General features: G+C 42.0%; 1 protein-coding gene across 2 annotated transcripts in view; it reads right to left on the bottom strand.

The window, feature by feature from the left end:
• Positions 1–6,536: 6,536 nt before the first annotated feature.
• The window catches only part of LOC134349354 (prenylcysteine oxidase-like), a 45,360-nt gene continuing 27,917 nt past the window's right edge, over positions 6,537–23,979 (bottom strand). For both annotated transcript variants that reach the window (XM_063053536.1, XM_063053535.1), the window contains exons 5-6: positions 21,961–22,101; positions 6,537–7,325 (exon numbers count right to left, since the gene is read on the bottom strand). In XM_063053536.1, the coding sequence (XP_062909606.1) occupies positions 6,667–7,325; positions 21,961–22,101 (800 nt within the window). In that variant the 3' untranslated portion in view covers positions 6,537–6,666. The remainder of the gene's footprint in view (positions 7,326–21,960; positions 22,102–23,979) is intronic.

The following is a 23,979-nucleotide window of genomic DNA, read 5'->3' as shown; positions in this document are numbered from 1 at the left end:
AACCTTTCCTATCCACATACCTTCAGTGGGATGTAGCTTCCATCTCACTTATCAGACTCTTGAACAGAACTTGTTTATGTTAAGATGGACTTTTGCCCTCACAAACTACCTTATTATGATTTTGCACTTTACTGATTTCCTGCACTGCCCTCTTTCAATTGTTTTTGCACTTTATTCTGCATTGTTATTGTTTTACCTTATTTGAGCTCAATGCAATCTGTAATGGTTTCATCTGTAAAAAAAAGCATGCAAGACAAGTTTTTCCACCGTATCTTTCTTTTTTGAAGAATAAGTCTCACGATGCTCTGAACACATCAGCGATGTAACCTGAGTGCATTGGGTGTTTCTTGTCTTTTAACATCAGACACCCTCACCCAAGCAACCCAGCCATGGTTGACCAAGCCACGACTTGTGTTCAGGTGGCATGTGCTGCAGATCTCCATGGACCTGCTCTCTTTATCCAGAACCATCTTGAGGTTTGCTCTGCTGCCCTCTTGCACCAGTGTTGGCCAGTGTGCTGAAGACTCTCTAAAGAGACTGTTCAGCAAAGCCCCAGTAGCCCTCTTCAATGGCATGCACTTTGCCTTCCACCCCTGCCTATGACAGTTGCTGACCAGTTCCTCACACCTGGCAAGCTACCTTTCATGGGGCTCCTCCAGATGGTCCTCCAGCAGCTTGATGTGTTTTTACTGCCTCTGAGACCAGGAGGATGTCTGGTCTCAAGGTGGTCTTGAAAAAATGCAATGGGAACTTTCAAAGAATCCCTGTGGGTGGTTTTACTCTTGCTTCTGGGTGTTCTCCAGCTCTCACAAAGGTGATGGCTCAATTGCAGGATTGAGCACGTTTGCTGTTACTGATTAAGAAGATTGCTTCTGTGAAGGGTCTTCAATACCTGGTCATGTCTCCAGCAGTATTGGTCCCTTCCAAGAGCTTTTGGGCAGCAGCTCAGTATGTGCTCCAAGGTTCCTCTTCCAGAACACAACAGACAGTCTGGGGCATCAACCTTCCCCCGACTATGGATGGGCTGGGCAAAATGTCATACACCGCCTGGACAAGGAACTTAATTCGGTGTGGCTCTGCTCGCATGTCATTCTCCTTTCGATGGCCTTCTCCCACCTGGTCCAGGCTCCCTGCAGCTTCATGCCCACTGCTTCAGTGGATCTCACTTCATCCACGGCTGCTCTCACTTCCTCCTGGGTAAGCTTATGCTTCTTCCTCCCCTCAGCTGTGTCATACCTGGGGAGTGGGAAACTTCCCAGGCTAGCTCTTCCACACGTCACCACTCCCACTAGTACATTGTGGGATAGCCGTGATTCAGCCTATTGCATGGCTTCTTATGCTCTATGCTTTCTCCTGTTCTTCACAATGACCCCTGCCAGGGCCACCTACCTGCACAGCACTCTTTCAATAGCTGTTATACTTCATTCTGCATTGCTATTGTTTTACCTCACTTGAGCTCAATGCAATGGATATGAAAATATAGTATGCAAGACGAGTCTTTCCACTGTATCTTAGTACACGACAATAATAATCCAAGTGCAGCACCTTAAAAAATGTTGTTAATGTATCTGCCTCAACCACTTATTCTGGCAGCTCATTCCATATACTGACCATCCCCCAGTTTAAAAATTTGCTTCTCAGGTCCCTATTAAATCTCCCTCCTCTCAACTTAAGTCTATGCCCTCTCATTCTTGATACCCCAACCCTGGGGAAAGACTGTACTTTCACCCTATCTATGCCCTCAATTTTATACACCCGTCATCCTCTATGATCCAGTGAAAGAAGCCATAACCTGCTCAACCTTTCTCTGTAACACAGGTCTGAGTTTCAGCAACCTTGTTGTAAATCTCCTCTGTACTCTTTCCAGCATAATGGAATCTTACAAGGTGGCCAAAACTGAACTTAATATGCCTCGAAAATGTCTTGCACAATTGCAACACAAGATCTCAAATTCGATACTCAGTGCCCTGATTGATAAAGGCCAGCGTGCTAAAAGTCTTCTTCACCACCCTGGCTACCTGCCACACTTTCTTCACTGATCCATGTCCAAAGTCCCTCGGCCCTATAACACTCCCCAGGACACTTATTGTTCACTATCCAAGTTCTACCATGAGTTGCCTTCCCAAAATGCACTTATCCAAATTAAAGTCTATTTGCCATTCCTCGGCCCACTTGTCCTGTTGATCAAGATACCTCTAAATCCAGATTAACATCATCACTGTGAATGTCATATGTAAACTTACCAAAATGTCACGGTATACGCTGGCAAAGATAGAACCCAACTGCAGAGGAAAGACAGACCCCCACATAGAGACAGCAAACAGAGATTGAGAATATTAGTGGCACAGCCAAGCGAAACCGCAAGATGAGACATTCTCAGAACTAGGACCCCGCAATATATTTCGATCAGTGAAGTTGAACAGTGGCTTGGACATCGGTCAGCTGGAATCAAGGATGCCATCTATTCCAAAGTTCACAATCCAAGTTCACTTTCTGAGCTTCTCTGGTCTATGTCCAAGCTTTATTCCAAGGTTCTCAAGGTTAATTAGGTTCGCTAGGTCTTCCCATGGGCTTTCATGTTCCCAAGTTTATTCAATGTTTCCAAGATTTATTCTATGTTCCTGATTTTTTTTCTCTATGTTTTTGAGGTTTATTCAATCTCTTGAGTTTACCAGCCTTGTCTCAAGTTCCCCAGGGTGGGGGCAACCCCAATGAGCTCTCTGGGCCTGGGTGGGGAGCTGGAGAGCCAGAGCCTTGGGCTCCACAGTTCCTACTGTAATGAGCTCTCCAGTTCTGGGCATGGAGCTGGACAGTGTTGGGCTCCAAAGTTTGTTTGATTTTCCCAAGTTTTGTTCAATGTTCACAAGTTTTCTTTGATGTTCCTGTGTTTTATTTAATGTTCCAGGTTTTATTCTATCTATGTTTCCTAGGTTTATTCAATGTCTCGAGTTTACTAGACCTATCTTAAGATAACCAGGTCTGTCTCCAGCTGACCAGCCCTGTCTTCAGGTCACCACAGGTCTGTCTTAAGTTTACCAGCCCTGTCTCGAGATCACCAGGTCTGTCACCAGTAGTCCCTGGATCTGGAGTTCCCCAGGTCTCCCTGGGCTGTCAGGTGAAGCCTTAGGCAGGGGGCTAATGTATGAGCTCTCTGGGCCTGGGCGAGAAGCACCTTAACTGGTTAATTGTTGTTTAACCAATATCATTAATTGTTTTACCTTGAGTTTATTTTGACAGGCTCAGAGGTTCAGGGTCACATGTACTATTTTAATGGATGTTCCTTTGCATTTGCAGCGGGGTCCTAGATTTGAGAATGTTTCATCTTGCAGTGTTGATGTTCTGTTAAATTCTGTACAAATTCCATGGGAGTCTGTCTTTCATCCACACTTTGATCCTATTATAGCCTACAAAAACCGTAACAATATACATAGCTTGATAATAAATCTGGTTTGACTTCGAAGATAAAATTCTATAGACCTACAGTCTAGTGGTCAAAATATTCTATCAACTATTTTTCTCTGCTCAGTCATACTTCATTGGAAGTACGTCAGTCCATCAAATTGCCCTTCCTGGCTCAGACATTCCCGCACGTTGTAGTGGCATCAGACCACTCAAAGCATTTGGGGAGGGGAGGCTTGGGGGGGGGGGAACGGGGTAACTGAGTTGCAACAGCTACTGATGCTACCTCAGTTCCAGCAACCCAGGTTTGATCTTGACCACCTCTATTGTCAGTGGAGTTTGCACATTTTCCCTGGAAGCGAGTGCCCTGATGTCCTGAGGCCCTCCCACATCGCCAGGACACACTGGGTGCTGCAAGTCACCCCTGGTGCAAGTGCACAGCAGGAGAATCAGTGTAGAGTTGAATTGCACGTGAAGAAGATTAGGTGATGGGGAAATAGTGGGGGTATGGAATTACTCTGTGAGATGGTATATACCCTGTGGTCCTAACAGTCTATGCTGTGGAAAATTATGAGACCATATCAGGGCATTGAATGTTATGTAATAGAGGCTACACTCACAACACGCTGGAGGAATGCAGCAGGTCGGGCAGCATCCGTGGATACGATCAGTCAACGTTTCGGGCCGGAACCCTTCGTTAGGACTGAAGAGGGAAGGGGCAGAGGCCCTATAAAGAAGATGGGGGGGCGGGGAAGAGAGTGGGAAGGAGAAGGCTGGTAGGTGCCAGGTGGAAAAACCAGTAAGGGGAAAGATAAAGGGGTGGGGGAGGGGAAGCAGAGAGGGGATAGGCAGGAAAAGTGAAGAAGGAATAGGGGAAAACACAATGGGTAATAGAAAGAGGCTGAACCATAAGGGAGGTGATAGGCAGCAGGAGGAGGGGGCAGAGTGAAATAGGGATAGGGGAAGGGAGGGAGAAGGAATTACCGGAAGTTGGAGAATTCTATGTTCATACCAAGGGGCTGGAGACTACCTAGCCGGTATATGAGGTTTTGCTCCTCCAACCTGAGTTTAGCTTCATCATGGCAGGAGAGAAGGCCATGTATGAACATATCTAAATGGGAGTGTGAAGCAGAGTTGAAGTGGGTGGCTACTGGGAGATTCTGTCTGTTGTGGCGGACAGAGCAGAGGTGCTCGATGAAGCGGTCCCCCAATCTGCGTCGGGTTTCACCGATGTAGAGGAGACCGCACCGGGAGCACCAGATGCAATAAATGACCCCAACAGACTCACAACTGAAGTGCTGCTTCACCTGGAAGAACTGTTTGGGCCCTGAATGGTGGCAAGAGAGGAGGTGTAGGGACAGGTGTAGCACTTACACTTACAGGGATAAGTGCCAGGTGGGAGATCCGTGGGGAGGGATGTGTGGACCAGGGAGTCGCTAAGGGAACGATCCCTGCGGAAAGCGGAGAGGGGTGGAGAGGGAAAGATGTGTTTAGTGGTGGGGTCCTGTTGAAGGTGTAAGAGGCTGCAGACTCCACTGCTCCCTGCTTCCTTTCTCCTCCACATAGCTGGCACAGAGAGCAGCTCTTTAACGTCTGTCAGCTCAGTACAGACAGGACTTTCGTAATTATGCTCTGCCACTCCCATTATGTAGCCGGTTGATGGCGTAGTGGCATCAGCCCCGGACTTTGGAGTGAAGGTTCCTGAGTTCGAATCCAGCTGGCTCCCGTTAATACTTTCCATCCGTGCTGGGTTGAGTGTTGAGCTAGTAACTCGGCCTTGTAAAAATAAGAAAGCCTGCTAAAAAAAAAAGCCATCATGACGGCATCCCGATGACTCCACTCGGAGTTAAGGGCTTTCTTTTCCTACTCCCATTATGAATGGGTTAGGACATAATGGTTCATTAACAGCGAAACAACATCAGGACAACCACAAGAAATTCTCCAAATGCAGGCAATCCAAAGCAACATGCACAAAATGCTGCAGGAACTCCTCAGTCAGGCAGCATCTATGGAAAAGAACAAACTTCTTCAGTACAATTTTACTCACCTTTGAAAGGAAATTTGTAAATAGACAATGAAAGGCAATTGAAACATTATCTGGCACTGGCATTCAAATTCAAAGACTTCTCAGTGCACATAAACAGGTCCAGCCCAACATCTCACATATTGTTGTAGATCAATACAGTGTTACAAATAATAATTATGGTGCAAAAATCTTTAATGATCTAGCTCCTGATACCAGATATAAAGAACTTTCCTATCCTAACTAATTTAAATTCACTTACACCTCAAGTTAAAAAAAATCAGATGTAATTAAGTAGCACTACCTGCAGGGTAAAACCATGAAGAGGGGAAATAAAGTATTTTCACTTTACCTACAGCAACCTTCATGAGCTTAGGACATCACAAAACATTTTATGAACATCGAAGCAGTTGGGAGCTTTCTTTCAAGTGACCACATTTCACAATGTGAGGATCTGTTTTGTGATAAGTATTGAGAAATAAATATAAATCAGTACAAGAAGAGGTCCTTTGTTCTTCTTCAAAATAGAGTCACTAGTACTTTATCTGAAAGACAACATCTTCAGTAGCTTTAAAACATGACAAAGCCATGGACCCTGCCATTTGAGGCCTGACTGACACTTAAACTGTGAAAACTTATTACTACCTTAGTTGCAAACTGTGCTTCTGCCACATTCCACTATACTTGCTGTGATTTTATACGGCGATACTATAGATAGATGAAATCTTAGTTTAAACTGTCACTGTAAAACATTAGAGGTGCGCTCCTAGGACTCCAGAATGCCAAACAATGCGATTATTATTTCAGTTAAAACATATACACAATTCAGTGAGCCACAAAACTAAGTATTTTTCAGGTTTTATGAAAAAGTGCTTTGTACATTTTGACATTGTTTAAAATATGCCTGACGGTTGATGGTGAAGAAATTTGATTGTACACAGGCAGTCAAGCCAGTTGTTCAATATCATTGCTTATTTAGTTGCTTTTCATTGTCTTCTCCTGCTTAAAACATAAGCATTGGTCCCTGGCTTTCCCATTTGTGAAGCACAAAATAAAATCCAAGACAACTTTTGGAGAAAAAAAAGTTTTTTTAAAATACAAATCACAATTTAAGTTCATTAACATGATTTAATTCTGTATTTGTTACCATTAGATTAGAGAAATTGAGTATGTTGCACTCAAAGTTCAAATTCACAGGTTCAAGTACAGTAAGAAATTCAGCTTTAAATTGTCTGTGTCCTTGCTCACAGTTCAGTTTTGATTTTATGTACCAAGTCTTTCTGATCAATCATATCCAGATGCTGGTTCCACCGATTGTACGCTAACAAGGCTATGTTTTTGGCACCAATGGCACTCATTTCCATGGCACTTGCTGCCCACTCAATACCATTCAAGTAGTACAGGTTGTCATGAAGAATTATGGGAGGGATCCCTTTACCAGAGTTGTGTTCAGGATATGCCAGCCAATCAGTGACCTGCACAGAGTAGTACGAGCGAAAGATAGTTTTCAGTTGTTCTTTAGTAAGTTGTTTTGCAGAGAAGACTTTCCATACTGCTGCTTCCTGTGGTTGTTTTCTCCGGTAATTAGTGGTGATATTCACTGGGCAAATACTCGCTGTGCTAAATGTAAATAGTTTTGGACTTTCTACTGTTAGAATTACTGCATAAGGGAACAGTTTGGGGTCTGGGAATCCAAAATATGAGGAATTAAGGTAACCATGAACTACAGAAACAATTAGATGTTTATATTGACCTGGAAATGGTGTGATAGGTGGTGTAAAAGCATTGAAGGTGATGCTTGTAGTTTCACGATGAAAAGGAGTTGCAATGACTACAATATCATAGAAGTCATAACCACCTTCATTTTCATTTTCATATTTCACTTGGTAAAGAGCTTTATTACCTATAGAAAGAAAATATTACAATTACTTACAGAAATAGTTTAAAAATTGCATAAAATATCATGAATTAGTCCTGTAAAAGAACAAATCTGCTTTCACCCTTCGGCATGAAATGGACTATTGGTACAGTTCAACAATGCAAAGATTGCAGAATCCAGCTCAGCAACTTTGCTTGCTGTTTCCACTATCCATTCATTAGGCACTTCGTAAGGGCAAATAAAATTAAATTTACACGGATCAGCCATTGTGGGAGCGGCCATGGTGGGAGTAGTTCAGTGTTAGAATGGGGAGTTGAGGCTTTGGCTCATAGAGGCTTTGGTGAGGAGAGGTCAAGGCTATAGGTAGATTTTAGGTAACTTTTGTACTTATTGCAAAGTTAGAGCAGTGGAAATGCCAGGTAGGATAGTAGAATGCTCCTCTTGTGTGATGTGGGAAGGCAGGGAGACCGTCAGCATTCCTGACGACTACATCTGAAAGAAGTGCAGCTTATAGCAGACCATGATAAGGAATTGGAGCTGGAGCTGGTGAACTCAGGATCATTTGAAAGGCTGTGGGGTTGAGTGAAAGGTGATACAGGGAGGTCGTTACACCTAATCAACCCCGGGTCAGGTCACAGATCTCTCAGTGGGTGAGCATCTGGGGGACAGTGACCACCGCTCCCTGGCCTTTAGCATTATCATGGAAAAGGATAGAATCAGAGAGGACAGGAAAATTTTTTATTGTGGAAGGGCAAATTATGAGGCTATAAGGGTAGAACTTGCGGGTGTGAATTGGGATGATGTTTTTGCAGGGAAATGTACTATGGACATGTGGTCGATGCATAGAGATCTCTTGCAGGATGTTAGGGATAAATTTGTCCTGGTGAGGAAGATAAAGAATGGTAGGGTGAAGGAACCATGGGTGACAAGTGAGGTGGAAAATCTAGTCAGGTGGAAGAAGGCAGCATACATGAGGTTTAGGAAGCAAGGATCAGATGGGTCTATTGAGGAATATAGGGAAGCAAAAAAGGAGCTTAGGAAGGGGCTGAGAAGAGCAAGAAGGGGGCATGAGAAGGCCTTGGTGAGTAGGGTGAAGGAAAACCCCAAGGCATTCTTCAATTATGTGAAGAATAAAAGGATGACAGGAGTAAAGGTAGGACTGATTAGAGATAAAGGTGGGAAGATGTGCCTGGAGGCTGTAGAAGTGAGCGAGGTCCTCAATGAATACTTCTCTTCGGTATTCACTAACGAGAGGGAACTTGATGATGGTGAGGACAATATGAGTGAGGTTGATATTCTGGAGCATGTTGATATTAAGGGAGAGGAAGTGTTGGAGTTGTTAAAATACATTAGGACAGATAAGTCCCCAGGGCCTGATGGAATATTCCCTAGGCTGCTCCACGAGGCGAGGGAAGAGATTGCTGAGCCTCTGGCTAGGATCTTTATGTCCTCGTTGTCCACGGGAATGGTACTGGAGGACTGGAGGGAGGCGAATGTTGTCCCCTTGTTCAAAAAAGGTAGTAGGGATAGTCCGGGTAATTATAGACCAGTGAGCCTCACGTCTGTGGTGGGAAAGCTGTTGGAAAAGATTCTTAGAGATAGGATCTCTGGGCATTTAGAGAATCATGGTCTGATCAGGGACAGTCAGCATGGCTTTGTGAAGGGCAGATCGTGTCTAACGAGCCTGATAGAGTTCTTTGAGGAGGTGACCAGGCATATAGATGAGGGTAGTGCAGTGGATGTGATCTATATGGATTTTAGTAAGGCATTTGACAAGGTTCCACACGGTAGGACTATTCAGAAAGTCAGAAGGCATGGGATCCAGGGAAGTTTGGCCAGGTGGATTCAGAATTGGCTTGCCTGCAGAAGGCAGAGGGTCATGGTGGAGGGAGTACATTCAGATTGGAGGATTGTGACTAGTGGTGTCCCACAAGGATCTGTTCTGGGACCTCTACTTTTCGTGATTTTTATTAACAACCTGGATGTTGGGGTAGAAGGCTGGGTTGTCTTAGTAACTTGATAAGAGTTGATAAAGGTGGAGCTCTTGATGTTGTCTACATGGGATTCCAGTAAAGCTTTTGACAAGGTATCTTAATCCAGTAGGTTAAGATACATGGGATCCATGGTGAGTTGGCCATTTGGATTCAGAACTGGCTTGTCCATAGAAGACAGAGGGTCATGCTCGAAGGGTCTTATTCTAGCTGGATGTCTGTGCTACACATTGTGTAGCATAAGGGATTAGTTTAGATGGCCGTTTGATTACTAATTTATTCATTTCGGTACAACATTGGTCCAAAGGACCTGTTACTGTGCTGTACAGTTCTATGTTCTATGTTATATGGGTTCTGTTGAAAAGCATCTTTAGTAGATTTGTCCATTACTTCAAATTTTAGCTTGATTTTACGACTGTCAAAATATATCCTACAGTAGCAGTCGTGTCTTAGTAACTTGATTGAGTTTTTTGATGAGGTGATGAGGGTGATTTATGAAGGTAGAATTGTGGGTGTTGTCTATAGTAGCAAAGAATGTGTGCTCAGGAAGTTAACTCTTCACAAGGCATTAAAAGGATTATTGGAATATAGATAGAAAATCTGAAAAAGCTAACAGGATTGGGAGAAGATTTTTTTCAAGAATACAAATGCGTACTCTTGTCCATCGCAAGGATCAATGAGGGAACTATTGCCCTTTCTGTCTCCGTCTGGCTGAACTTCAGGAGGAGAGAAAGGAGAAAAAAAAATGGGCTGAAAAGTGGCAGATGGAATTTAATGGAAACAAGAGCGAAGTGTTGCACTTTAGTAGGACCATCCAGGGTAGGTCTTACACAGTGAATGGTGGGACACTGAGGAGTGCGTTAGAACAAAGGGATCTGGGAATACTGGTCCATAATTCATTGAAAGTTGGGGCATGGGTAGATAGGGTTGTAAAGAAAGCTTTTGGCATACTGGCCTTCATAAAATGAAAGTACCGAGTACAAGAGATGGGATGTTATGTTGAAGTTGTATGGGATGTTGGTAAGGCTTAATTTGGAGTATTATTTCAGCTTTGGTCACCTACAGGAAAAATGTAAATAGGGTTGAAAGAGTACAGAGAAAATTCACAAGGATGTTGCTGGGACTGGAGGACCTGAGTTGTAAGGAAAGATTGAACAGGTTAGGATTCAATTCCTTGTAATGTAAGAAGATTGAGGGGAGATTTGTTAGAGATATAGAAAATTATGAGGGGTATAGATAGGGTAAATTCCTGCAGGTTTTTTCCACTGAGGTTGGATGGGACTACAACTGGAAGTTATGGGTTAATGGTGAAAGGTAAAAAGTTTAAGGGGAACATGAGGAGAAACTTCTTCACACAAGGGGTCATGACAGTATTGAATGAGCTGCCAGCACAAGTGGTGCTTGTGAGCTCAATGTCAATGTTTAAGAGAAGTTCGGATAGGTACAAGGATGGCAGGGTATGGAGATGCAAGTCGATAGGACAAGGCAGTTTAAATGGTTTGGCACAGACTAGATTGGCAGAAGGCCTGTTTCAGTGCTGTAGTTTTCTATGACTCCATGGCCATCAAAATTGGGCTTTCTTCAATTTAGAATCTCAATTCAAGGACCAGACCTATCCTTTTTTATAATCATCTTGAGACTAATGGCATTATGATCACTAGGTGCAAAGAGTTCCCCTACACAAACTTCTGTCACCTGTCCTATCTCATTCCCTAATAGGAAATCTAGTTTTGCATTCTCTCTAGTTGGAACTTTCAGGTACTGGTTAAGGAAACTTCCTTGAACTCATTTGACAAATTCTATCCCATCCAACTCTTTTACAGTATGGGAGCCCCAGTCAATACATGGAAAGTTAAAATCACCTACTATCACAGCTTTATGTTTCTTGCAAAAGTCTGCAATCTTGCTAAAATTTGTTCCTCCAAACCCTGCTGATATTGTGTGGCCTATAATATAATCTCATTAATATGGTTATTATTTTCTTATTCCTCAGTTCCACCCAGATGAGCTCTCTAGTCTGCCCTGTCTGAGCACCATCATGACTTATTCCTTGAGAAGTAATGCCCTTCAATCCCTCCTACCCTATCACATCTGAAACAATGGAACCCTGGCACACTGAGCTGACAGTCCTGCCCCTCCTGCAACCAAGTCTCACTAATAACTAAGTGTGATAATTCTATATGCTGATACATGCCCTAAGCTTATTTGCCTTTCCAATAATTCTTCTTGCATTGAAATATATGCAGCTCAGAACATTAGTCCCACCATGCTCAACTCTTTGATTCCTGACCTTGTATGTAGGCTTAACAACTTCCATCTCTACACCACTCACTATCTGTTCCAATGCTCTGGTCTGCATTCACCTGGAATTCTAGTTTACCACCACCACCCCCCCCCCCAACCCAGACAGTACTAGCAAACCTTCCCGCTAGGAAATTATTTCCCCTCCAGTTCAAGTGCAAACCTTTCGCTCTGTACAGGTTCCACCTTCCTTAAGGCCATGAGATACAGGAACAGAATTGGGCCATTTGGCCCATCAAGTCTGCTCCACCATTTCCTCATGACTGATCCATTTTTCCTCTTAGCCCCAATCTCCTGCGTTCTCCCCGTACCCCTTCCTGCTCTGACCAATCAAGAATCTATCAATCTCTGCCTTAAATATTTATAAAGACTTGGCTCCCACAGTGGCCTGTGGCAAAGAATTATTCAGATTCACCACTCTCTGGCTGATGAAATTCCTCTTCATCTCCTTTCTAAAAGGACGCTCCTCTATTTTGAGGCTGTCCTCTCTGGGCCTAGACTCTCCCACCACAAAAAACATCCTTTCCACATCCACTTTATCAAGACTTTTCACCACTCGATATGCTTCGATGAGATCACCTCTCATTCTTCTGAATTCTCATGAATACAGGCCCAGAGCCAAAAAAGCTATTCACATGACAAGTCATTCAATCGGTATCATTTCCATGAAACTCCTTTGAACCCTTTCTAGTTTCAGCACAACCTTTCTAAGAGGCCCAAAACTGCTCACAATTCTCCAAGTGAGGCCTCACCAGTGTCTCATAAAGCCTCAACATTACCTCCTTGCTTTTACATTCTAGCCCTCTTGAAATGAATGCTAACATCACATTTGCCTTCCTCACCACAGATTCAACCTGCAAATTAACCTTTAGGGCATCCTGCACAAGGACTCCCAAGTTCCTTTTCAGCTCAGATTTTTGAATTTTCTCTCCATTTAGAAAATAATCTACACTTTTATTTCTTCTACCAAAGTGCATGACTTTGGAAGTACACTTCCACCTGCCACTTCTTTGCCCATTTTCCTAACCTGTCTATATCAGTGAGACCTGACATAGCTTGGGAGGCCGCTTCACTGAGCGCCTACACTCCATCCGCCAGAAGAAGCGAGATCTCCCAGTGGCCATCCATTTTAACTCCACGTCCCAATCCCATTCCAATATGTCAATCCATGGCCACTTCTACTGTTGGGATGAGGCCACACTCCGGTTGGAGGAACAATGCCTTATATTTCGTCTGGGTAGTCTTCAACCTGATAGCATGGACACCGATTACACAAACTTCCGGTAGTGCCCCACCTCCATTCCTCATCCCCTTTTCCCTCTCTCACCTCACCTTCTTGCCTGCCCATCAGCTCCCTCTAGTGCTCCTCCCCCCTTTTCTTTCTTCCATGGCCTTCTGTCCTCTCCCCTTTCTCCAGCCCTGTATCTCTTTCACCAATCAACTTCCCAGCTCTTTACTTCATCCCTCCCACTCCCGGTTTCACTTATCACCTTGTGTTTCTCTCTCCCTTCCCCCGACCCTTTAAATCTACTCATCTTTTTCTTTCCCCAGTCCTACCAAAGGGTCTGGGCCCAAAATATCAACTGTATTTTTTTTTCCCATAGACGCTTCCTGGCCTGTTGAGTTCCTCAAGCATTTTGTGTGTGTTGCTTGGCCTATAATTTTCTTTCTTCTGCCTCTCTCCCTTCTTGAAGAGTGGAGTGACATTTGCAATTTTCCAGTCTTCCAGAACCATTCCAGAATTTAGTGATGCTTGAACGATCATTACTAATGCCTGCACAATCTCTTCAGCCACCTCTTTCAGAACCCTGGGGTGTACACCATCTGATCCAGGTAATTTATCTACCTTCATATCTTTGTTTCTCAAGAACTTCCTCCCTAGTAGTAGCAACTTCACACACTTCTGACCTGTGACTCTTTGGAATTTCCACCTTACTGCTAGTGTCTTCCACAGTGATGCAAAATACTTATTTAGTTCATCCACCATTTCCTTGTCCCCCACTACTGCCTCTTCAGCATTGTTTTTCAGTGATCCGATATCCAGACACCTCTCTTATACACTTCATATATCTGAAAAACTTATGATATCCTCTCTAATATTATTGGCTAGCTTACTTTCATATTTCATCTTTTCCCTCTTAATTATTTTTAGTTGCCTTCTGTTGTGTTTTTTTTTAAAAAAGCTTCCCAATCCTCTAACTTCACTCTAATTTTTCCTCTATTATATGCCCTCTCTTTGGCCTTTATGTTGGCTTTGATTCTCTTGTTAGCTACAATTGTATCATCTTGCCTTTAGAATACTTTCTACCCTGGAAGAGAGCCCATTGCTTCAAAAATCTGAAGCCTTCTCTCCTGCACCAACTCCTTAGCCACATATTAAACTGTATGATCTTCCTATTTCTGGCCTCACTAGCACGTGGCACAGGTAGCAATCCTGAGATCACAGCCCTGGGGGTCCTGTCCTTTATCTTAGACCTAACTCCCTGAACTCGCTTTGCAGGACCTCGTCACCCATTCTACCCACGTCATTGGTAACAATTTGACCACGGCCTCTGGCTGCTCACCCTCCCACTTAATACTGCTATAGACTCAATCTGAGATGCCCTTGACCCTGACACCTGAAAGGCAACAAACCATACAGGAATCTCGGTCTTGTCCAAAGTACCTTCTTTCAGTTTCCCTAACCAATGAATCCCCTATCACTACAGCTCGCCTCTTCTTACCCCCTTCCCTTTGAACCACAGTGCCAGAGACATGCTCGCTGCGGCTGCTCTCTGGTATGTCATCGTAGGTATCCAAAGCAGTACACTTATTATTGAGGGGAATGGCCATAGGAGTACTCTGCATTAGCTGCCTATTCCCTTTCCCTCTCCTTGCAGTCACCCAGGTACCTGCCTCCTGCAACTTACGGATGTCTACCTCCTGTAGCTCCCATCTATCACCTCCTCATTCTCCTATATAATCCAAAGGTCATCAAGCTGCATCTCCAGTGCCTTAACACAGTCTCTAAAGTGCTGCAGATTGGCCCACGTCACGCAGATGTAGTTACCAGGGAGACTGAGGTTCTCCTAAACTTCCCACATCTCACACAAGGAAAAATAGCACTAACTCTGGATCCATTCTCAGCACACTACCCATGTACTAACAAAGAAGAGGTTTAGTAGAAGGTAAGGGAGCCATGGTAGTGTAGTAGTTAGTGCAATTCCATTACAGTTTGCCGTGGCGGAGTTCAGAGTTCAATTCCGACTATAGGGAGTCAATTCAATTCCTCCCTGTGACTGCATGGGTCTCCGCCACACGCTCCAGTTTCCTCCCTCAGTGCAAGGATGTACCGGTTGGTCGGTTACTTGGTCATTGTAAATTACCCCATGATTAGGCTAGGGATAAATCGAGGGTTGCTGAGCAGTGTGGCTCGAAGAGATGGAAGAGTCTATTCCAGACTGTGTCTTATAAACTCACTTAGAGCCTCCGTCTGTGCTTGCTGAAGCCTGTTGAGCCAAAGCCAGAACACTGCCCCACTCGCACAATGACCACACTGCTTACACCTCCTTTCCTTTCATTGGGTCAAACAATAGCTCATTCGAAAGGCTCCTTTCCTGCAAGATGTCACTCCCTCACTTGCTAATTCAAAACAATGACTCACTCCCAACAAGATGTTGCTCTCACATGCTACTTAAAAGCAATTGAAATTACTCCCAATAATCTTAATTAGTATCAGCAGAAAACTAAACTATGTTGGAATTAATTCACTTCTATTACAGTTACATATCTACAAAACTGACAAATTACTTGATTAGTAATGACTATATTTTCCACTGACTGCACAATTTCAGTAAAATATTAATAATTTTCCATTAATTTTGCCCATCTGTTCAATTTACAAGATGTTACTAGGTATTCTAAGTATTTGCTTATAGTGCTTTGAACACGTCCCAGTTTGATGACTAAAGACATATACATAGAATAAAAACATAGCATTAGCAAGAACAGGCCTCAAACCTACTTTGCTTTCAATACGATCATTACTTATCTTCTACCTTGACATCACTTTCCTGCCCAAATCTCATACCCCTCAATTCTTTTAGTATCTAAAAGTCTGTTGATCTCTGGATCGAATACACTCTACATCAGATCCTCAATAGTACTCCAAGGAGAATTCCAAAGATTCTCTACATGATGGAATTTCTTCGCATTTCCATCTGGAAAACCCAGTTTCTTACTTTGAGACTGTGCCCCCAGGTTCCAAACAACCAGACAGGGAATATATCACCCTGCTCTACTATGTAAAGTTACATAAGACTTCTGTGCATTTCCATGACATGTGGTCTCATTCTTCTAAATGAAGACAGTCTATCCATGTCTTCTCATATGATAAATATGCCCTGTAGGAATCAATCTGATGGAATTTTGAGGCGCTTTCTCTACTACATACTCCAGACTTTATTCTGGGTGTAGTCTCACTATGGCCCTCCATTGACGTGTGATGGGTAGACTCTTTAATAAAGGCCAAAATACCTTTTACCTTCCGTATGCTCAGATTTGTCTTTATTGATTCTAGAAAAAAGCTGCTAACACCACCAACAACTTTCAAAGTCTCATCATTGAAAATAAAACTTTTACATTTTTCTACCAGTAGATGGCTTCAAATTATTTTCCATTTCTTCACCGTTTTTTAACTAGTCCACATCCTCCTGCAGCCTCTCTGTATCCCCCTTGTACCTCATAGTACTACCTGTTTTTGCCACATCAAACTCATCCCCTCATATAAATCACTGACGGAGCTTAAAAACAGCACTAACTCCATTCCGATAGTAACAACCATCCATCTATTTGGACTGTTAATCAATTCTCACTATTGTATTAGCCCAAACACCTTGTACTAATTTTATTATTGCACTGAAGACTACGGAATGTGGATGCAAAAGTAAACGTGTTGGTAAAGGAGGCATATGACATGAAGTCAGGGAGTAATGTTGCCACTTTATAAACTTCTGGTTACGCCAGTCTGGAGGATTGCACTCAAATCTGCTTGCTTCATTATACAGAGGATGTAAGGCTTTGACGAAAGTGGTGAAGCTTTATCTGGCTCATGCCTAGATTACAAGGCATTTACTATGAGGAGAGGTTGAACAAACTAGAGTTGTTTTCTTTGGAGCAGTAGGGGCAGAGGGGAACCCTGACATGTTTATAAGATCATGAAAGACACAGACAGAGTAGACAGCAGGCATCTTTTCCCAGAGTCAAGCTGCTCATCACTAGAGGACACAATTAAGGTTAGATGGGAAATTCAACGGTGAAGTTTGGGGAAAGATTTGTTTTTAAACACAGAGAATGGTAACTGGAATACAGAGTTGGCAGTAGGAGTTAGTACGAGAGAGGTACCCAAGATGCTCTTAGATAGGCACAGGAACCTGCAGAGGAATATGGGCTTCTGCAGGAAGAAGGGACTAGGTTAGTTAGCCACTTAATTACTAGCTTAATTAACACCTTGGTCCAAAGGGCTTGATCCTGTGCTGTGTTCTATATCTCTACAAGAAGATGTCCAAGGCTGTAGATGCAGGTCTTCAAAGTACTATTTTATAGACTTGTGGGGAAATAAAACTAGAAAGAGACAAAATGAACTTTAAACAGTCATGAACTAGAACAAAGTTTAGATTTTACTTCCACTGTCTCAACAAGATACTCAGGAAAAATAATCACCATTTTTAAACACTTATTTAACTAATCAATTCTGCTTGTAAAACACTGCATGCAGAAAAAATTCTTACGTATTACTTGAAATGCCTTTCTTTCCTCTACACTTGATTATCTGCCTTCAGGGAAACCAATCTACTGTATTAAGGGTGTGTGAAAAATGAGATACAGCCCACATCTGAGAGTCGTTAATATCACATTAACTTCAGTTAGTAAAATGCATCCTAGAGATCTGCTACCATTGCTTGTATCCTGGAGCTTACAGAATTTCCAAAATAAATGGGATGTCTTTGAAGAGTCACAAAATCAAAGCATCTTGCACTTCAAATATTATCTACAAGAAAAGTTTCCACAGAGAAGCAAGGGGTGTATGTGTTTAAAATACAAGACCAATAGCTGATATATATGCAGCTCCTTCGACATAATAATCCACTTCAGGAGCTCTTTTCCAAATGCTTGATCAAAGAGCAAAGTAGTGTCAGAGTTAGGAAGGTGAGGGTAGAAGTCCAGTATTTAGGATGATGAGGGTAGAAGTCCAGTATTTAGGACTTCAGCCAGTAAGACAGTGTTTAATATTAGAAATGCACACATGAGGAAAAATCTCATAGTAATTGGGGAGGTTGCAGACAGTGATTATACAAAGTTTTAATTGCTCAACTGGGGGTCAAAGTTATAAATAATAAAGATAGGTAGAGGAACTATCAGTTATAGGATAACAACTGTTAGTAAAACAACTCTTTCAAAAACAGTTTCAAAAGTCAGCTTCAAGAAAGCTTTGATATAAACAGTCATGAGTGTTTCTGTGACGGACATTTTTTAAAGGTTCAGAAACTGACACCTAAAATCTGGAAGTGCACCGTCATGGAATAAAGCATCCAATCTATTTGATAAAATTCTGTCACTTGTACCAGTAGATATTCCATGCCAGGGTGTATTAACAGGCTAGAGTGGCTTTAATTTCTTATCCTCAGAAGAGCGGAACAGATTGATCACCTAGGGGCATTGTTATATTATGTAACTCCACAGGTTTACTCAACGCACCAACACCTGAATGCCATTTGTTCCAAGACTTCCTCCTTCCTGCATCTCATTTGGTACAGTTGTCAGATGGGCAGCCCAACAACTTGCAGAGTATTTTTTGTTTTGTAAAAGTCAGCAAAAATTCACCAAAATTATCCTTGTACTTGAAAGGGCAGATGCATTGAAAACAGTCTGGTAACAGATGGTCTTGGCAGGTGAAAATACTCTTGCTATTATTTTGACACACCCTTGGCTCTCTCTAGTCTAGTCACCAGAAGTCTGACGCAAGATGCTTCAAGTAGGATCTTGTTTCCAGCAAAATCCTACCGTTCAACAGTAACCTGGAAAGAAGACTGATCTGAATGGACCTATAACAATTAATAACCCATATTGGAATACAGTTTTAAAATTTAAGAGCCTGGAAATTAATTTACATCAACTTACCACCCTGGAAAATATTCCTGGGCAGGAAAGAGCAATACAGCATAACCCATAACCCTGGGTCCCCACTTATACAAGCCTAAAAGCTTCATATACATATCAGGCCAACTATGCAGCAACTACATTAATAGAAAGATTTTAAAATTAATTGATTGAATATAAATAATCCTAACAAAGATATCTTTGCAATAACTTACCTCACATCTACACGAACACTTTGTCATTGCTTCCATTTATATAACAATTTGGAGGTAGAAAAAAATTACATTTTTCAACTCATAATGTGGTTAACGTACTGATGCAAACTCCAGTCTGGGCTGCAGATATTAACCCCTCCATTTTGATTTGAAGTCTTTCGAATAATGTGTGTATTTGGGGAACTTTGATATTAGCTCGTTCTCTCTCAGACCCAGATAAATACATTAGAACATTTGAAAATTGGAACAAGAATGGGCCCCTCAGTCCCCAAAATCTGTCCCCGTCCCACCAATGAACGAGGTGGTAGACCGGTCCCACCACTAAACGTTATGGTAGATCTGTCCCACAGCTCCTCTCTTCATGTACCAGTGGCTTGCAGCTATCAATTTCACAACCTTTCAAACAAGTTATCTACTTTCGCTTTGAGTACCCTTAATGTTCCAGCCAGATCAATAGCCCTCGGTAGGGAAATCCAGACATTAATCACCCTGCTCTTTCTTTCAATCATGACTGGTTTATTTTCCCTCTCAACCTCACTCTCCTGCCTTCTCCCTGAAGCCTTTGATGCTCTCACAAATCAAGAACCCATCAACATCCACTTTAGATATACCCAATGACTTAGCCGCCACAACTATCTGTGGCAAGATCTTCCAGTTTCACCACTCTCGGCTCTAAATCTCCCATAATTAGAAACATCCTTTCCATGTCCAACTTATCTTGGCCTTTCAACGTTTGGTAGGTTTAAATAAGATCTCCCTCATTCTTCTAAACTCCATTGTGTACAGCCCCAGAGCCATTAAATGCTCCTCATAAGTTAACATTCCATTCCTGAGATCATCAAACTTCCTCTGGACCTTGTCCAATGCCAACTCATCCTTTCTTAGACATGGACCCCAAAATTGTTCGCAATACTCCAAATATGGCCAATATCTGACAAAGCCTCATTTTATACAGCCTTGATTTTATACTCTAATCCTCTGAAAATGAATGCTAATATTGCATTTTCTTTCCTTACTACTGACTAAACCTGCAGTAAAACTTTAGGATTTCCAAGTCCCTTTGAACCTCCAATTTCCGATTTGTACCTTGTTTAGAAAATAGTCTAAGCCTTTACTCCTTCTGCCAAAGTGTATGACCATACAGTTCCCTACACTGTACTCCGTTTGCCACCTTTTCTCGCCCATTCTCCTAATCTGTCCATGTCCTTCTACAGAATTCCTGCTACTTGCCCCTCTACCTATCTTTGTATCATCCACAAACGTGGCCACAGAGCCATCAATTCTGTCATCACATTTATTAACTATAACCTGAAAAACAGTGGGCGCAACTCCAACCCTTGTGGAACACCACTAGTTACGTGCAGCCAACCAGAAAAGGCCCCATTTTTTCGCCACTCTGCCTTCTACCAGCCAACCAATCTTCTGTTCATGCCAGTATCTTTCATATAATATCACAGCCTTTTATCTTGTTTAGCAGTCTCATGTGTGGCACCTTGTCAAAGCCTTGTGAAAATCCAAGATCCACAGACTCTCCTTTGTCCATTTTGCCTGTCATTTCCTCAAATTTCCCAACAGATTTGTCAGGCAAGATTTCCCCTTAAGGCAACCATGCTCTTAAATCACAGACTTCAGCCTATTTTATCCTGTGCCTCCAAGTACTCCAAAGCCTCGTCCATAATAATGGATTCTAACACCTTGCCAACCACTGAAGTCAGGCTAACTGACCTATAACTTACTGTCTTTTACCTCCCTCCCTGCTAAGGAGTGGAGTGACATTTACAATTTTCCCATCCTCCAGAAACATTCCAGAATTTAGAGACTCTTGAAAGATCATGACTAAGGATTCTACAATCTCTTCAGCTCCCTCTTTCAGAACCCTGGGGTGTAGTCCATCTGGTCCAGGTGTCACATCTACCTTTTGACCTTTCAATTTCTCAAGCACCTTCTCTTTATTAATAGCAACTGCACTCACTTCTGCCCCCTGACACACTCAAATTTCTGGCATATTGCTGGTGTCTTTCACAGTGAAGACGCACAAAATATTTATTCAGTTCATCTACCATTTCTTTGTGCCCCATTACTACCTCTCTACCATCATTTTCCAGTGATCTGATGTGTACTCTTGCCTCTCTTTTACTCTTTATATATCTGGAAAAAAATGTTTGGTACCCTCTTCAACATTATTGGCTAGCTTACCTTCATATTTCATTTTTTTCTCCTTATCCCTTTCTTAGTTGCCTTCTGTTGGTTTTTAAAAGTTTCCCAATCCTCTAACTTCCAACTAATGATTGCTATAATACATCCCCCCCTTTTGCTTTTATGTGGTCTTTGACTTCCCTTGTTAGCAGTAGTTGCCTCATCCTCCCTTCAGAATGCTGCTTCGTCTTGGAGATGAACCAATCTTGGATGTTCTGAATTACTCCCAGAAACTCCAGCCATTGCTACTCTACTGTCATCCTTGCTAGTGGCCCCTTCCAATCAACCAACTCCTCTCTCATGCCTCTGTAGTTTCCTTTTCTCCAATGTAACACTGATACATAAAATATTAGCTTTTTTTCCTCTCAAATTGCATGGTGAATTCTGTTATATTATGATTGTTGCTGCTTAAGAGTTCCTTTACAGCTCCCTAATCAAATCTGGTACATTACACAACAGCCAATCCAGAATTGCCTTTTCCCTAATGGACTGAAGCACAAGCTGCTCCAAAAAGCCATTTGGAACAAATTATCAACAATTCAAATTTGTCAGCCTAGGTCTAAGAGTTTCAAATTCATTCACACTAAAGGAAGCAGGACATTTGTAGCAGATGCTAGGCAGCTTGGACAAAGCTCCTTAGGCATCATCATCACATAACTGTGTTAGAAATACAGGGAGAGAAAAAACAAAGCAAACAATCTTAAATTCTATTCCTATTGGCTCTTTACTAATATTAGACAGGTTATTAGATAACTTTTTCACACAATTACTAAGCAAAAACTGAATTTCTGCAAAGCATTAATGGACTTTCTTTGTTACCTGATTGCTGCAGAGAGATGGAAGTTACCGTGGTGTGGAGGACACGGGCTTTTGCTGAATCAAGCATCTGTGAGCAAACCAGTTTATTCCCTCCTTCCACAGCCCAGAGGCCAGACTGTATGCCTGCGAACGCTACTGCTCCTGCACGGTATCAAAAAGTAATTTGTGAGGATATTTCATTGTCTGCTCTTTAGAAATGACAAAACAATTACTCCAGAAGATTCCTATGCAAATTAGGAAATGACATAAAAACTGAAAGTATTTCTGCTAAATCAAAATGCCAACTTTACAAGACTTGCAACAATTTCAGTTTCCAAAATAACTGCAGAGCAACCTACTATCTGATGGATGACAATGTCACTTTGTTTAGCCTACCCTGAAGAAAGCGACTCATGTTAGTCTAACTAATATCCAAGGGTCTCCTATTTGGCTTCATATGGAGATGGTGTCAATCAAACCTTCAAACTCAGACAAGGAACATAATTGTCCTCTTCCAGCTGCACACACTGGCCTCAAGGTACCAAATGTATAGTTGGTAAATGTGCCTAATAGAAGAAAGATTGCCATGAAGATAAATTGGCAAGAGGACATACCTGCTTATATAATATGTAGCCTGCTTATGAAAGTGGGTCAAGGTAAAGCAAATGTGGGACCATGTGAAATGATCTATCCTAGCAGGAGAAATTAACAGATAGCACATAATCTGAGTGATGAGAGTTTGCAGAATTTTGAGATCAGTGGGATTTGGATGGTATAGTGCATAAGGATTACTGCACAAGTATAGTAAATAATTGGGAAAACTAACAGAGCTGGTTATTGCAGGAGGAATATATTGGACATAGATGAGACCACATCTGGAATATTTATGTAGCATCGGTACTTAAGTAAATGCGTTAATGTATTTGAAGCTGTTCAGAGGTTTATCTGGAATGGGTTTGTATCTCCTAAAGTTTACAAGAATGAGAAGACAACTGATTGAGACAATGGATTGAGGGATCTTCATAGGACAGGTGTGGAGAGGATTTCTCTACTTGGGGGAGAATCTAGAACTAAAGTTCATTGATTAAAAAATTGTCCACCAAGTTAATTCAGAGTGTCACAAGTCTCTGGAACTCCTGTCCTCAAATACGATAGAAGTAGTGTCTTTTGATAATTTAAAGGGAGGGGAAGATAGATTCTTGATGAATAGGGTATGAAAAGTTACTGTAGGTAAACAGGAATGCAGAATTACGGCTACAGTCAGATCATCAATGATATTATTAAATGGCAGAGAAGGCTTATTCACGCTCTAAATTTGCATGTTAAGGAGTGTTCGTTTGCTTGCCTTATCTCTCTTGAGACTTAATTCTAAAGGTAAAGTTCAAACAATTTTAATCACATGTACCTCCCAATCAAAAAAGATTGAAAATTTGACACTTGGTAACAAATTGCAAAACACAGCGCTATTAATGAATTAAATGCAATAATGTTTCTTCAAAGTAAGATAATTTCAACCCAAAACTCCCCTTGGTAAAGTGACTTGTTTCAGACAATGCTTCGCGCACATACAAACCAGTTTTATTTCCCCTGGTGCCGTTTGAGAATACTATGTGATAAGATGCTAAATTAGCCAAATCAGCTTGAAACAAACTGTGGGATATTCTGGACAAAGATCAAAACACTTAGAAAATATCACGGCAGGCTGCCAATAAAATTCAGAAAAATAAGTGTATTAACTGTAATGGATGAAATGGATGAAAGAAAAATAGAGGACTAGGTGAGAAGGAAGGGTTAGATTGATCTTGGTTAAAAGGCCGACACAACACCATGGGCCAAACGGCCTGTGGTCTATTGCTCTATGTTCTACGTAATAGCACTGGCTGGTGAATTACTTTGTCACTAAGGTCGTCTGATCAGCCTGACATTCTTTTCTGAAAATAAACTGGAGTCCACATCTTACCTGGCATAAAGAATCTTTTCTGGGTACATTTAATTTTCTATTAAACACAAGCTTAAACGTTTACCCTGCTCTGGTGCAGA

Source organism: Mobula hypostoma, chromosome 7, assembly GCF_963921235.1.
Source record: "Mobula hypostoma chromosome 7, sMobHyp1.1, whole genome shotgun sequence".
NCBI classification, from domain to species: domain Eukaryota; kingdom Metazoa; phylum Chordata; class Chondrichthyes; order Myliobatiformes; family Myliobatidae; genus Mobula; species Mobula hypostoma.
This window is presented reverse-complemented; position numbering and strand designations above follow the sequence as displayed.